The 12,176-nt window shown below is 39.9% G+C and overlaps 1 protein-coding gene across 1 annotated transcript; it reads right to left on the reverse strand.

Annotated features, from left to right (window-relative positions):
• Positions 1–2,370: 2,370 nt before the first annotated feature.
• On the reverse strand, positions 2,371–3,354 carry LOC116904622 (olfactory receptor 6C4-like). Its single transcript, XM_032907412.1, has one exon. The coding sequence runs from the start codon at positions 3,352–3,354 to the stop codon at positions 2,371–2,373; it is 984 nt and encodes a 327-aa protein (XP_032763303.1).
• Positions 3,355–12,176: the final 8,822 nt, after the last annotated feature.

Below are 12,176 nucleotides of genomic sequence, written 5' to 3' on the forward strand. Positions count from 1 at the left end.
CCTCCTTCCTCATTTTAAACAAAGTGCTTTAAGCCGTGAAATGGCAACAGGTGGGAAGACTGGCCTCTGTGCTTGATAACATGAATTCAGTCCTCAGGACTCACATGATAGCAGCCTGATGCCCACAAGTTAGCCTCCAACCCACACACATGTGGTATGTGTGTTAACACACAATACAGACACAAACAAAAATACATGTAATTAAGTTCTAAAGAAAATTTCCTCTCCCCCACAAGGTAGTGTTGGCTGTACATTTGCTACAGGTGCTGTAGACGTGTTAGGTGTGCTCTTTCTCGCGCTAGCTTCTACAGGCTTTTATTGTAGGAGGTAATAAGATGTTAGTTGAAGGCTTTTTCTGTATACTGAGGACTCTACCGATTTTCTACGCCATGCTCAGTACTTTGCATAACAATAAACATCCAAGTCATGTCCAAGAAAATACAAATGCAAAGTTGAACAGAATAACTAAGATAATTTAGTCTTTGAAAACTAAATTAAGCAAAGAGATAGAAATAGTGGGGGGAAAAAACTCAAGCTGAAATTAGGCTGGAACTGAAAACTCAGTAACACAGTTAGGAAAGTCAAGGGAACGCCTTCCAAGCTGAGTGGATCAGGTAGAAGACAGAACTCAGGAGTCAGTGATAGAGTAGGAGAAATAGACCATGTGAGCAAAGAAGACAAAAAGAAACAATAGTCATGGGAAAGGGGCGCACAATTCTGAACGCTTACTTCTTTTGTTAATACCTGAAGCAATGACATTGAACTTCCTCCCACAATTCTGTGTTCTTTATTCTTCTTCTAGTGATTGTAGTTTTCCCTGTGCTTTAAGTCTATCTTTTTATAAACACACACACACACACACACACACACACACACACACACACAACACTACTACATCTTTCTGATTGGGTCATTTTTTTTTTACCAGTCTACTTGGAATGCTATAATTTCATACCATTTTTTTTTTGAAAATTTGCAGTTGTGAACTTAAGACTGTCTCTGTGTTCTTAAATTTTATGCCATAATCAGCTCATATAGTAAAAGCCTCTCTTTTTTAAAAAAAAATTAATCTACATACACTTTGTCGTTATGATAAATAGGAATTTACCTCTGTGGTCTCAATGTTTGTTTCAGTTTGTCCTTTCTATAATATAAGGGTACACTGCTTAGCTTCTTGTTGCTGTGATAAACACTAAGGCCAAAAGCAATTAGAGGAGGAAAAGGGTTTAGTTGGCTTCTAGGTTGCATTTAATTTAAGGAAACAAGGGGAGGATCCCAAGGCAGGAACGTGAAGTAGAAATGACAGAAGACTATGGCTTTCTTCTTGACTCCTATGGTCACAGTCACTGGCCTTTCCCACACAGCCAAGACTGATCAGACCAAGGAACAGGATAGCACTGCTCATGGGTGCTGGCCCTCCCATGTCAGTCAACAATGAAGAAAATGTCCCCACAGACTTATACACAGGCCATCTGATGGAGGCCATTCTCCTACTGAGGTTCAATTAAAAAAAAAAACCAACCTAACCAGGACACGGGTGTTTCCTGTGTTGCTGTCTATTCAGCTTGTCTCATGACACATGACTGATTAGATTCATTTTGCCTCAGTGCTAAGATACAGATCTGACCTAGACCATGAATTCATCTCAAGACGCGTTCTTTCACCTCTCAGGTAATTTCTCTCGAATCATTTTCATTTCACTGGCACGGTAACCAACCTACAACTCTAGTCAGCTTGACCATCCATCATTCCTATGGCCTTTAGTTGGTCCTTCAGTTTCAGGGTTCAAATTGAATTCAGCCTGGTAAATGAATGAAAGCAATGGGGACTTTTTATCTCAAGGTTTTACACCTTAGTGAAAACTAGAGGTGTGATGATGTCTGTTTATATGCTAACCTGCTTCATGGGGAGCAAAAGTGGTATAAAGTAATTTATTATTAATATCATGACAGTTATTGTTTATGGTTCATTCAATTTTGATATGATGATCACATAAATCTGTCAATGAAAAAATTTAAAATTTTTGGTACTCGTTAATTTAATTATCCATTCCCAACCAAACCCTCAAGTCTTTCTTTGTTTCCCCATTACTTACAGAGGATACATGAAATCAGACCAAAACACACATCAAACCAATGCATGGATAACTTGAGGCACTTTATTTAAATAGTAACAATGTATGTAATATATAGGAGGTTTTGGTCTTAATTGCCACCAAAGCAGATATAAAAAGATTTTTCATCATAAGATTATTAAAGCCTTCAGAGGACACATCAGCCATTGTTGTAATAACAAACAAGCAGAATTTGATGAGATAATGTACCTGATGATTAATATAGAGGATTTAAACAAAAATGGTATTGGACTAAGTCAAAGGGAAGGTGCATTGCTCCTCTGATATCTGCGTAATTGAACCCTGGACAGAGCATCCCTCAGAGCCTGGTGGACCTGCTGGTTGCGCAGGGTGTAGATGACAGGGTTCAGAAGGGGTGTCAGTACAGTATTCACAAGAGCAGCCTCTCTGTTGGTGTCCACTCTGCTTCTCTGCTTTGGCTTCAGGTATATAAATGCACAGCTGCCATACATTAGAGAGAGGACAATGAGATGAGAGGAACAGGTGGAAAAAGCTCTCTGTCGCTCCCTGGCTGAAGGGAGACGCACTATGGTGACTACTATATTGCTGTATGCAAAGATGGCGATCAGAAAGGAAGTAAAAACCACAGTTAAAGCTAGGTTAAAAAACAGCATCTCAATAGATCTGGTTTCTGAACAGGAGAGATTTGCCAGTGGTCCAAAATCACAGAAAAAGTGAGGAATAATGTTTGGGCCACAGTAAAATGACTGGGAAAGCATCACAACTGGAATAGCCATGAAGAGGAACCCCAAAACTAAAGAGACAGTAACGAGAAGGAAGCACATCCTTGGGCTCATGATGGTTGGATAATGTAGAGGTTTGCAGATGGCCAGATAGCGGTCCAGGGATAACACACCCAAAAGGAAAAAAAGAGTTGCCCCCAGGACAAGAAAGACAAAGGCCTGTGAGAAGCAGGCCATAAAGGAAATCTTTTGCCTCCCTGACAGAATGATGGTGAGGAGCTGGGGGATAACAGTAGTTATGAAACAACACTCCACAAAGGAGAACGTGCTGAGGAAGAAGTACATGGGCGTCTGCAGTCGGTGGTCCACACAGGTGATGGTAATTATGAGCATGTTGCCCATGAGGGAAGCCAAGTAGGCCAGCAAGTGCAGTAGGAAGAAGAGGATCCTCAGGTGCTCGGCCACAGGGAATCGATCAAAGATAAACTCCTGGACCAAAGTCCCATTCTTTACTTCCTCTGCCATCAGCCATTCCATTTCTTCAGTCTGTCTGTCACCGAGTGTCTTTGGAGAACCATGACTGAATGTGGAGAACTGTGTGTTCCTAAAACTGTAAATGGCATGGGACAGCAATCACATTTGGTAAACACAGCATCCAATGTGTCACTTTGCCCACTGTGAAGGAAAAATGACTGAATACTACTATGACTGACTTGTATTACCTGTACCCTAAAATGCTAGCCTTAGAAAAAATGCTTGTGCCACGTACCTGGGTTATTGATAAAGTCACTCACCAGTGTTGATTACTTTCCCATGTGGTTGACTGCTTACTGAAATCAAGGTTACACCCTTTTATCTACTTACTCATGGGACCAGTTTCTAGTAAAAGCATATTCATGTCACACAGGCCCAGATAAATACTGCAAAGGAAAACTACAACTTAAAAAATCAGCCTGATCCTGGGAGTGTAGATCAGGGGTAGTGCACCTATCTAACAAGTGTGATATTATGGTTTTAATTCCCACTACACAAAATTGAAGAAATCAAAAAAAGCCAGACAAACCAACATTTCAGTCACAGGAACAAAAGAGATGGCTCAGCAGTTATGGGCATCAGTTATTCATGCAGAGGACCTGGGGTCAGTTCCCAGATTGCTCACGACATCTCGTCATCTGGAACTCCAGTTCCAGGGGATCTAGATCTCTATTCTGACCTCTGAGAACACTAGACATGCATGTTGTATGCATGCACACAGGCAACCAAAATACATAGTACACATAAAATAGGAAATTCTGAAAAGATTTTCAATCAGAAGCCATTCATTACACAAAATACATTCCTTCATCGTAACTTAGTATTTGTTTTTATGTTTGGTCATATTATTATTAAGAAAAAAATTCTGTAGTTCATAGTCTCATCTGCAGACCTATGAAGAATACTAGATTAGAAGACCCACACAGTTAACTCTAGCTGGGTGGTTAAAGGCTCAGTTATAGCTACTTTCATCTAGAGGCCAAGACAGCAAAAATTCAGACTCCCAGCCGGGAGTGGTGAAGTCCAGCTGTTAGTCCAGCATTGGACAATGCAGACAGGCAGGTACCAGGAGCCCACAGGACACACTAGCCAGTCTACTTGAAGCAATGAGCCCCACATTCAGGAAGAGACTGTAGTTCACCAAACAGTGATGACTGGGGGTATCCAAAATCAACCTCTGGCTACTACAGGAACATCTGCAGTTAAATACTCTTTCCCTGTAAATGGATCAAGTCCTTGTATGTGAGACTTTGTCATTCTGGTTCACAAGCATCGATCTCCTGTCTAAGACCTAGATATCTGACTTAGAACAACCAAATGCTCTCCATCTTGTTATCAGACCTGTAGGGAAACCAGGCTGAAGAAAAACATCACTGCCATTTACAGCAAACAAGTGGCAAGATGCTCTCTTCACACTGAGGCCACACCCTTGTCACGAGCAGCTCACAGCAATCAGAACTCTGCCCTCTGCTCTTTTCATCTAAGGGGAAAAAAGTCACCACATTGTTCCTGACAGCTGAAGTGTAAATAAATCAACACCTCCATTCTAATGCTCATAATTTCTCCAGAGGTAAATCCAACATCTGCCAGATATCCTTCTCCAATCAGCTAACAGACTATAAGACCTGCATTAAACTAAGCACATCTCAGTGCAAATCTTGAGTGGTAACTATGGAAAAACAACTACACACATTTCCTCATTGTTCTCTGACAATTGGCAAGTGGATTCATCTGGAATTCCAAAAAAGAATTCCTGAGACTCCAGGTCCCACACCCTATCCTGAGACCGTTCCTATGCCAGCATCAAAAAGAAACCCTACTGCTAGGAACATAATACAGTCGGGGTAGAAGGCAGGAGACTCTTCCCTCAATAAACCTACATAGATATGATCTACATTGATAAAAGTTCTTTAAAATGCTTTCCAAGGCACTCAAATTTTCTCTCACCATCACCAAAACCAGAGCATGCACACTCCCAGACTGAGAAGAATACTTACAACACAAGGAGCAGAAGTGAAAGGGACATGAATCTGTTCCAGCATATGTTTAGTTAGCGGACTGTCTTTTGACACTAATCAGGGACTACCAGGTCCAGCGGGCAGCACCAAGGGACAGGAGGTATCATTAGCGGGTGGAACAAAGCCCTCACACACCTGACACTCTAGGATCCCTCATGATTGGTAACTTAACAATGTTGTGAATGAAATATCACTTGATTAATGATAATAATAGTAAGCTTGTATAAATTTTTATTATATCTGATAACAAATAATGATTGGGAAGTACAGTGGTTGCTCTTTCATTTTGGGGGGATTGACATTTTTCTTTCTTTTTATAATATATGTACACATTTATTTTTTAATTTTTATTAGATATATTTCTTTACTTATATTTCAAATGTTATTCCCCTTTCCAATTTCCTGTATATAAGCCCCCATCGCCTCCTATCCCTCCCCTATATGGGTATTCTCCCAACATCCCTCTTACTGTCCCCCCTACTCCCCTGCATTGGGGGTCCAACCTTGGCAAGACCAAGGGCTTCCCTTTCCACTGGTGCCCAAACAAGGTTATTCTCTGCTACATATGCAGTTGGAACCCTGGGTCAGTCCGTGTATAGGCTTTCGGGAGTGGTTTAGTCACTGGAAACTCTGGTTGGCTGGCATTGTTGTTCTTATGGGGTTGCAAACTCCTTCAACTCTTTCAATACTTCCTCTAATTCCCCCCAAGCAGGTCCTGTTCTCAGTTCATTCTTCTACATGCTGACCTCCAGTTGAACCAGCACCATTTGTTGAAAATGCTATCTTTCTTCCATTGGATGGTTTTAGCTCCATTGTCAAAGATCAAATGACCATAGGTCATTTCTGGATCTTCAATTCTATTCCACTGATCTATCTGCCTGTCCCTGTACCAATACTATATAATTTTTATGAGTATTGCTCTGTAATACAGCTTGAAGTCAGGGATGGTTACTCCCCCAGAAGTTCTTTTATAGTTGAGTATAGTTTTCTCTATCCTTGGTTTTTTTGTTATTCCAAATGAATTTGCAAATTGCTTTTTCTATCTCTATAAAGAATTGAATAGGAATTTTGATGGAGATTGCATTGAATCTGTAGATTGCTTTTGGCAAAATGTCCATCTTTACTATATTAATCCTGCCATTCCACGAGCATGGGAGATCTTTCCATCTTCTGAGATCTCCTTCAATTTCTTTCTTCAGTGACTTAAAGTTCTTATCATACAGATCTTTCACTTGCTTGGTTAAAGTGGCACCTAGTTATTTCATATTTTTTGGGACTATCGTGAAGGGTGTCATTTCCCTAATTTCTTTCTCAGCCTGTTTATCCTTTGAGTAGAAGAAGGCTACTGATTTGTTTGAGTTAATTTTATACCCAGTCACTTTGCTGAAGTTGTTTATCAGGTTAAGTAGTTCTCTGGTTGAACTTTTGGAGTCACTTAAGTACACTATCATATTATCTGCAAATAGCGATATTTTGATTTCTTCCCTTCTAATTTGTTTCTCTTTGACCTCCTTTCACTGTCTGATTGCTCTGGCTAGGACTTCGAGTACTATATTGAATAAGTAGGGAGGGAGTGGGCAGCCTTGTTTAGTCCCTGATTTTAGTGGGATTGCTTCAAGTTTTTCTCCATTTAGTTTGATGTTAGCTACTGGTTTGCTGTATATTTCTTTTACTAGGTTTAGATATGGGCCTTGATTCCTGATCGTTCCAGAACTTTTATCATAAAGGGGTGTTGAATTTTGTCAAATGCTTTCTTGGCCTCTAATGAAATGATCATGTAGTTTTTATCTTTGAATTTGTTTATATAGTGGATTACATTGATGAATTTTCATATATTAAACCATCCCTGCATCCTTGGGATGAAGCCTACTTGATCATGATGGATGATCGATTTGATGTGTTCTTGGATTTGGTTTGCAAGAATTTTTTTGAATATTTTTGCATCAATATTCATAAGGGAAATTGGTCTGAAGTTCTCTTTCTTTGTTGGGTCTTTGTGTGGTTTTGGTATAAGAGTAATTATGGGTTCATATAAGGAATTGGGCAGTGCTCTGTTTCTATTTTGTGGAATAGTTTGGACAGTATCTGTATGAGGCCTTCTATGAAGATCTGATAGAATTCTGCACTGAATCCATCTGGAACTGGGCTCTTTTTAGTTGGGAGATTTTTAATAACTGCTTCTATTTCTTTAGGAGTTATGGGGTTGTTTAGATGTTTTCTTGGTTTCTTATTTAACTTTTGTACCTGGTATCTGTCTAGAAAATTGTCCATTTCCTCCTCATTTTCTTGTTTTGTTGAATGTAAGGTTTTGTAGTAGAATCTGATGATTTTTTAATTTCTTCAGATTCTGTTGTTATGTCTCCCATTTTTGATTCTGTTAATTTTGAATCACTCTTTGTGACCTCTGGTTAGTCTGGCTAAGGGTGTATCTATCTTGTTGATTTTCTCAAAAAACCAGCTCCTGGTTTTGTTGATTCTTTGTATAGTCCTTTTCATTTCTACTTGGTTGATTTCAGCCGAGTTTGATTATTTCCTGCCTTCTACTCCTCTTGGGATTATTTATTTCTTTTTGTTCTAGATCTTTTAGGTGGGCTGTAAAGCTACTTTATATACTCTCTCCTGTTTCATTTTGCAGGCACTCAGAGCTATGAGTTTTCCTCTTAGTACTGCTTTCATTGTGTCCCATAAGTTTGGGAATGTTATACCTTCATTTTCATTAAATTCTAAGAAGTCTTTAATTTCTTTCTTTATTTCTTCCTTGACCAAGTTATCATTGAGTAGAGCATTGTTCAACTTCTAGGTACATGTGGGCTCTCGGACATTATTGTTGTTATTGAAGACCAGTCTCAGTGTGTGGTGATCTGATAGGATGCATGGGATTATTTCTATCTTCCTGTATCTGTTGAAGCCTGTTTTGCCACCAATTATATGGTCAATTTTGGAGAAGGTTCCATGAGGTGCTGAGAAGAAGGTATATCCTTTTGATTTAGGATGGAATTTTCTATAAATATCTGTTAAATCCATTTGGTTCATAACTTCTGCTAGTTTCTCTATGTCTCTGTTTAATTTCTGTTTCCATGATCTGTCCAGTGATGAGAGTGAGGTGTTGAAATCTCCTCCTATTATTGTGTGAGGTGCAATGTGTGCTTTGAGCTTTAGTAAGGTTTCTTTTATGAATGTAGGTGCCCTTGCATTTGGAACATAGATATTTAGGATTGAGAGTTCATCTTGGTGGATTTTTCCTTTGATAAATATGAAGTGTCCTTCCTTATCTTTTTAAATGACTTTTGGTTGAAAGTCAATTTTATTGGATATTAGAACGGCAACTCCAGCTTGTTTCTTCAGGCCATTTGCTTGAACAGTTGTTTTCCAGCCATTTACTCTGAGTTAGTGTCTGTCTTTGTCTCTGCGGTGTGTTTCCTGCATGCAGCAAAATGTTGGGTCCTCTTTACATATTCAGTCTGTTAGTGTATGTCCTTTTATTGGGAAACTGAGTCCGTTGATGCTGAGAGATATTATGGAATAGTGATTGTTGCTTTCTGTTATTTTCGTTGTTAGAGGTGGAATTATGTTTGTTTGTCTCTCTTTTGGTTTCATTGCAAGGAAATTATATTCTTGCTTTCTGTATGGTGTAGTTTCTCTCCTTGTGTTGGAGTTTTCCATCTATTATCCTTTGTAGGGCTAGATTTGTGGAAAGATATTGTGTAAATTTGGTTTTGTCATGGAATATCTTGGTTTCTCCATCTATATTAATTGAGAGTTTTGCTGGATACAGTAACTTGGCTGGCATTTGTGTTCTCTTAAGGTCTGTATGACATCTGTCCAGGATCGTCTGGCTTTCATAACCTCTGGTGAGAAGTCTAGTGTATTCTTTCTTTGTTTTGTGCATTTGGTGTTTTAACTATTATGTGACGGGAGAAATTTCTTTTCTGGCTCAATCTGTGTGGAGTTCTATAGGCTTCTTGTATGTTTATGGGCATCTCTTTCTTTAGGTTAGGGAAGTTTTCTTCTACAATTTTGTTGAATATGTTTGCTGAGCCTTTCAATTGGGCTTTACTTTCTTCTATACCTATTATCCTTAGATCTGTTCTTGTCATTGTGTCCTGGATTTCCTGTATGTTTTGGGCTGGGAGCTTTTTGCATTTCACATTATCTTTGACAGTTGTGTTGATGTTTTCTATGCTATCTTCTGCCCCTAAGATTCTCTCTTCTATCTCTTGTATTCTGTTGGTGATGTTTGTATCTACGGCTCCTTGCCTCTTCCTTAGGTTTTCTATATCCAGGATTGTCTCCCTTTGTGCTGTCTTTATTGTTTCTATTTCCATTTTCAATTCGTTCACCTGTTTGGTTATATTTTCCTGTAATTCTCTCAGGTTTTTTTTGTTTCCTCTCTAAGGGCTTCTACTTCTTTACTTGTGTTTTCCTGCATTTCTTTAAGGGAGTTCTTTATGTCTTTAGTAAAGTCCTCAGTCATTATCAAAAAATGTGATTTTAAATCTTAACCTTGTTTTTCTGGTATGTTTGGATATCCAGTATTTTCTTTAGTGGGAGAACTGGGCTCTGATGATGCCAAGTAGTATTCTTGGTTTCTGTAGCTTAGGTTCCTGTGCTTGCCTCTAGGCATTGGGTTAACTCTGGTGTTTGCTTTTCTTGCTGTTTCTGAGAGAGACTTAACTCTGCTGTAGGCCTCTGTGTCAGCACTCCTGTAGAACTTTTTTCCTGTTTTCTTTCATCCTTTTCTTAGAACAGGTGCTCTGATTTCAGGTGTGTCAGTGCTTCTGGAGACTGTCTTCCAGCTCTAGGCACAGGCAGGAATCAAAGGGTCCTGTTCCTGATTCCCCCTAGGTCCTTGCACCCTGTAGGCACAGTTGGCACTATACGATTCCCTCTTGGGTCTGGACTGTGGGCAGAGGGTATTCTCTTCTGACTTCTCAGGAGTATCCACATGCCACGAGCTTAGTGAGGTCAGCTACCACAGTGAGCTGTACCCTCTGCTACCAATCATCAAACAAGAAAATGTCCAGTGAGAATAGCTAAGATCACTCAGGTGACAGCAAATGCTGGTGAGGATGTGGAGAAAGAGGAACACTCCTCCATTGTTGATGGGATTGAGACTGGTACAAACATTCTGGAAATCAGTCTGGAGGTTCCTCAGAAAATTGGACATTGAACTACCTGGGGACCCAGCTATACCTCTCTTGGGCATATACCCAAAAGATGCCCTAACATATAACAAAGACACATGCTCTACCATGTTCATAACAGCCTTATTTATAATAGCCAGAAGCTGGAAAGAACCCAGATACCCTTCAACAGAGGAATGGATACAGAAAATGTGGTACATCTACATAATGGAATACTACTCAGCTATCAAAAACAATGACTTTATGAAATTCATAGGCAAATGGATGGAACTGGAAAATATCATCCTGAGTGAGGTAACCCAATCAGAGAAAAACACACATGGTATGCACTCATTGATAAGCGGATATTAGCTCAAATGCTCGAATTACCCAAGATGCACAGAACTCATGAAACTCAAGAAGGATGACCAAAATGTGGATGCTTTACTCCTTCTTTAAAAAGGGAACAAGAATACCCTTGGGAGGGGATAGGGAGGCCAAGTTTAGAACAGAGACTGAAGGAATGCCCATTCAGAGCCTGCCCTACATGTGGCCCATACATATACAGCCACCAAACTAGATAAGATGGATGAAGCAAAGAAGTGCAGGCTGACAGGAACCAGATGTAGATCTCTCCTGAGAGACACAGCCAGAATACAGCAAATACATAGGCGAATGCCAGCAGCAAACCACTGAAATGAGAACAGGACCCCCGTTGAAGGAATCGGAGAAAGGACTGAAAGAGCTGAAGGGGCTTGAGACCCCATATGAACAACAATGCCAAGCAACCAGAGCTTCCAGGGACTAAGCCACTACCCAAAGACTATACATGGACTGACCCTGGACTCCAACCTCATAGGTAGCAATGAATATCCTAGTAAGAGCACCAGTGGAAGGGGAAGCCCTTGACCCTGCCAAGGCTGGACCCCCAGTGATCGGGATTTTTTGGGGGAGGTTGGTAATGGGGGAAGGGTGGGAAGGGGAGCACCCACATAGAAGGGAAGGGGGAGGAGTTATGGGGATTTTGGCCTGGAAACCAGGAAAGGGAATAACATTTGAAATGTAAATAAGAAATACCCAATTTTATAAAGATGGGAAAAATTTTTTAAAAAAAGACTGAAAAAAAATCATCCATTTCATCTTAATTTTCCAGTTTTGTTGAGTAAAGGCTTTTGTAGTAGGATCTGATGATGTTTTGAGTTTCTACAGTTTGTGTTGTTATGTCTCTATTTTCAATTCTAATTTCTTAATTTGGATACTGTCACTGTGCCCTCTAGTTAGTCTGGGTAAGGGTTTATTTATCTTGTTGATTTTCTCAAAGAACCAGTCCTGGGTTTTGTTGATTCTTTATATAGTTCTCTTTTTTTCTAGTTGGTTGATTTCAGTCCTGAGTTTTATTATTTCCTGACATCTACTGCTCTTTTTTTTTTCCGGAGCTGGGGACCAAACCCAGGGCCTTGCGCTTGCTAGGCAAGCGCTCTATCACTGAGCTAAATCCCCAACCGACATCTACTGCTCTTGAATATATTTGCCTCTTTCTATTCTTGAGCTTTCAGGTGTGCTTTTAACCTGCTACTGTATAATCTCTCCAATTTCTTTATGGAGGCACTCAGAGCTCTAAGTTTTCCTCTTAGTTTTGCTTTCATTGTGTCCCAGAAGTTTGGGCATGTTCTGCCTTCATTTT

This window comes from Rattus rattus, chromosome 6, assembly GCF_011064425.1.
Source record: "Rattus rattus isolate New Zealand chromosome 6, Rrattus_CSIRO_v1, whole genome shotgun sequence".
NCBI lineage: Eukaryota > Metazoa > Chordata > Mammalia > Rodentia > Muridae > Rattus > Rattus rattus.

Excerpts from the sequence above, each read along its gene's own strand:
- LOC116904622 (XM_032907412.1), bottom strand. The coding sequence starts at position 3,354 with ATGGAATGGCTGATGGCAGAGGAAGTAAAGAATGGGACTTTGGTCCAG.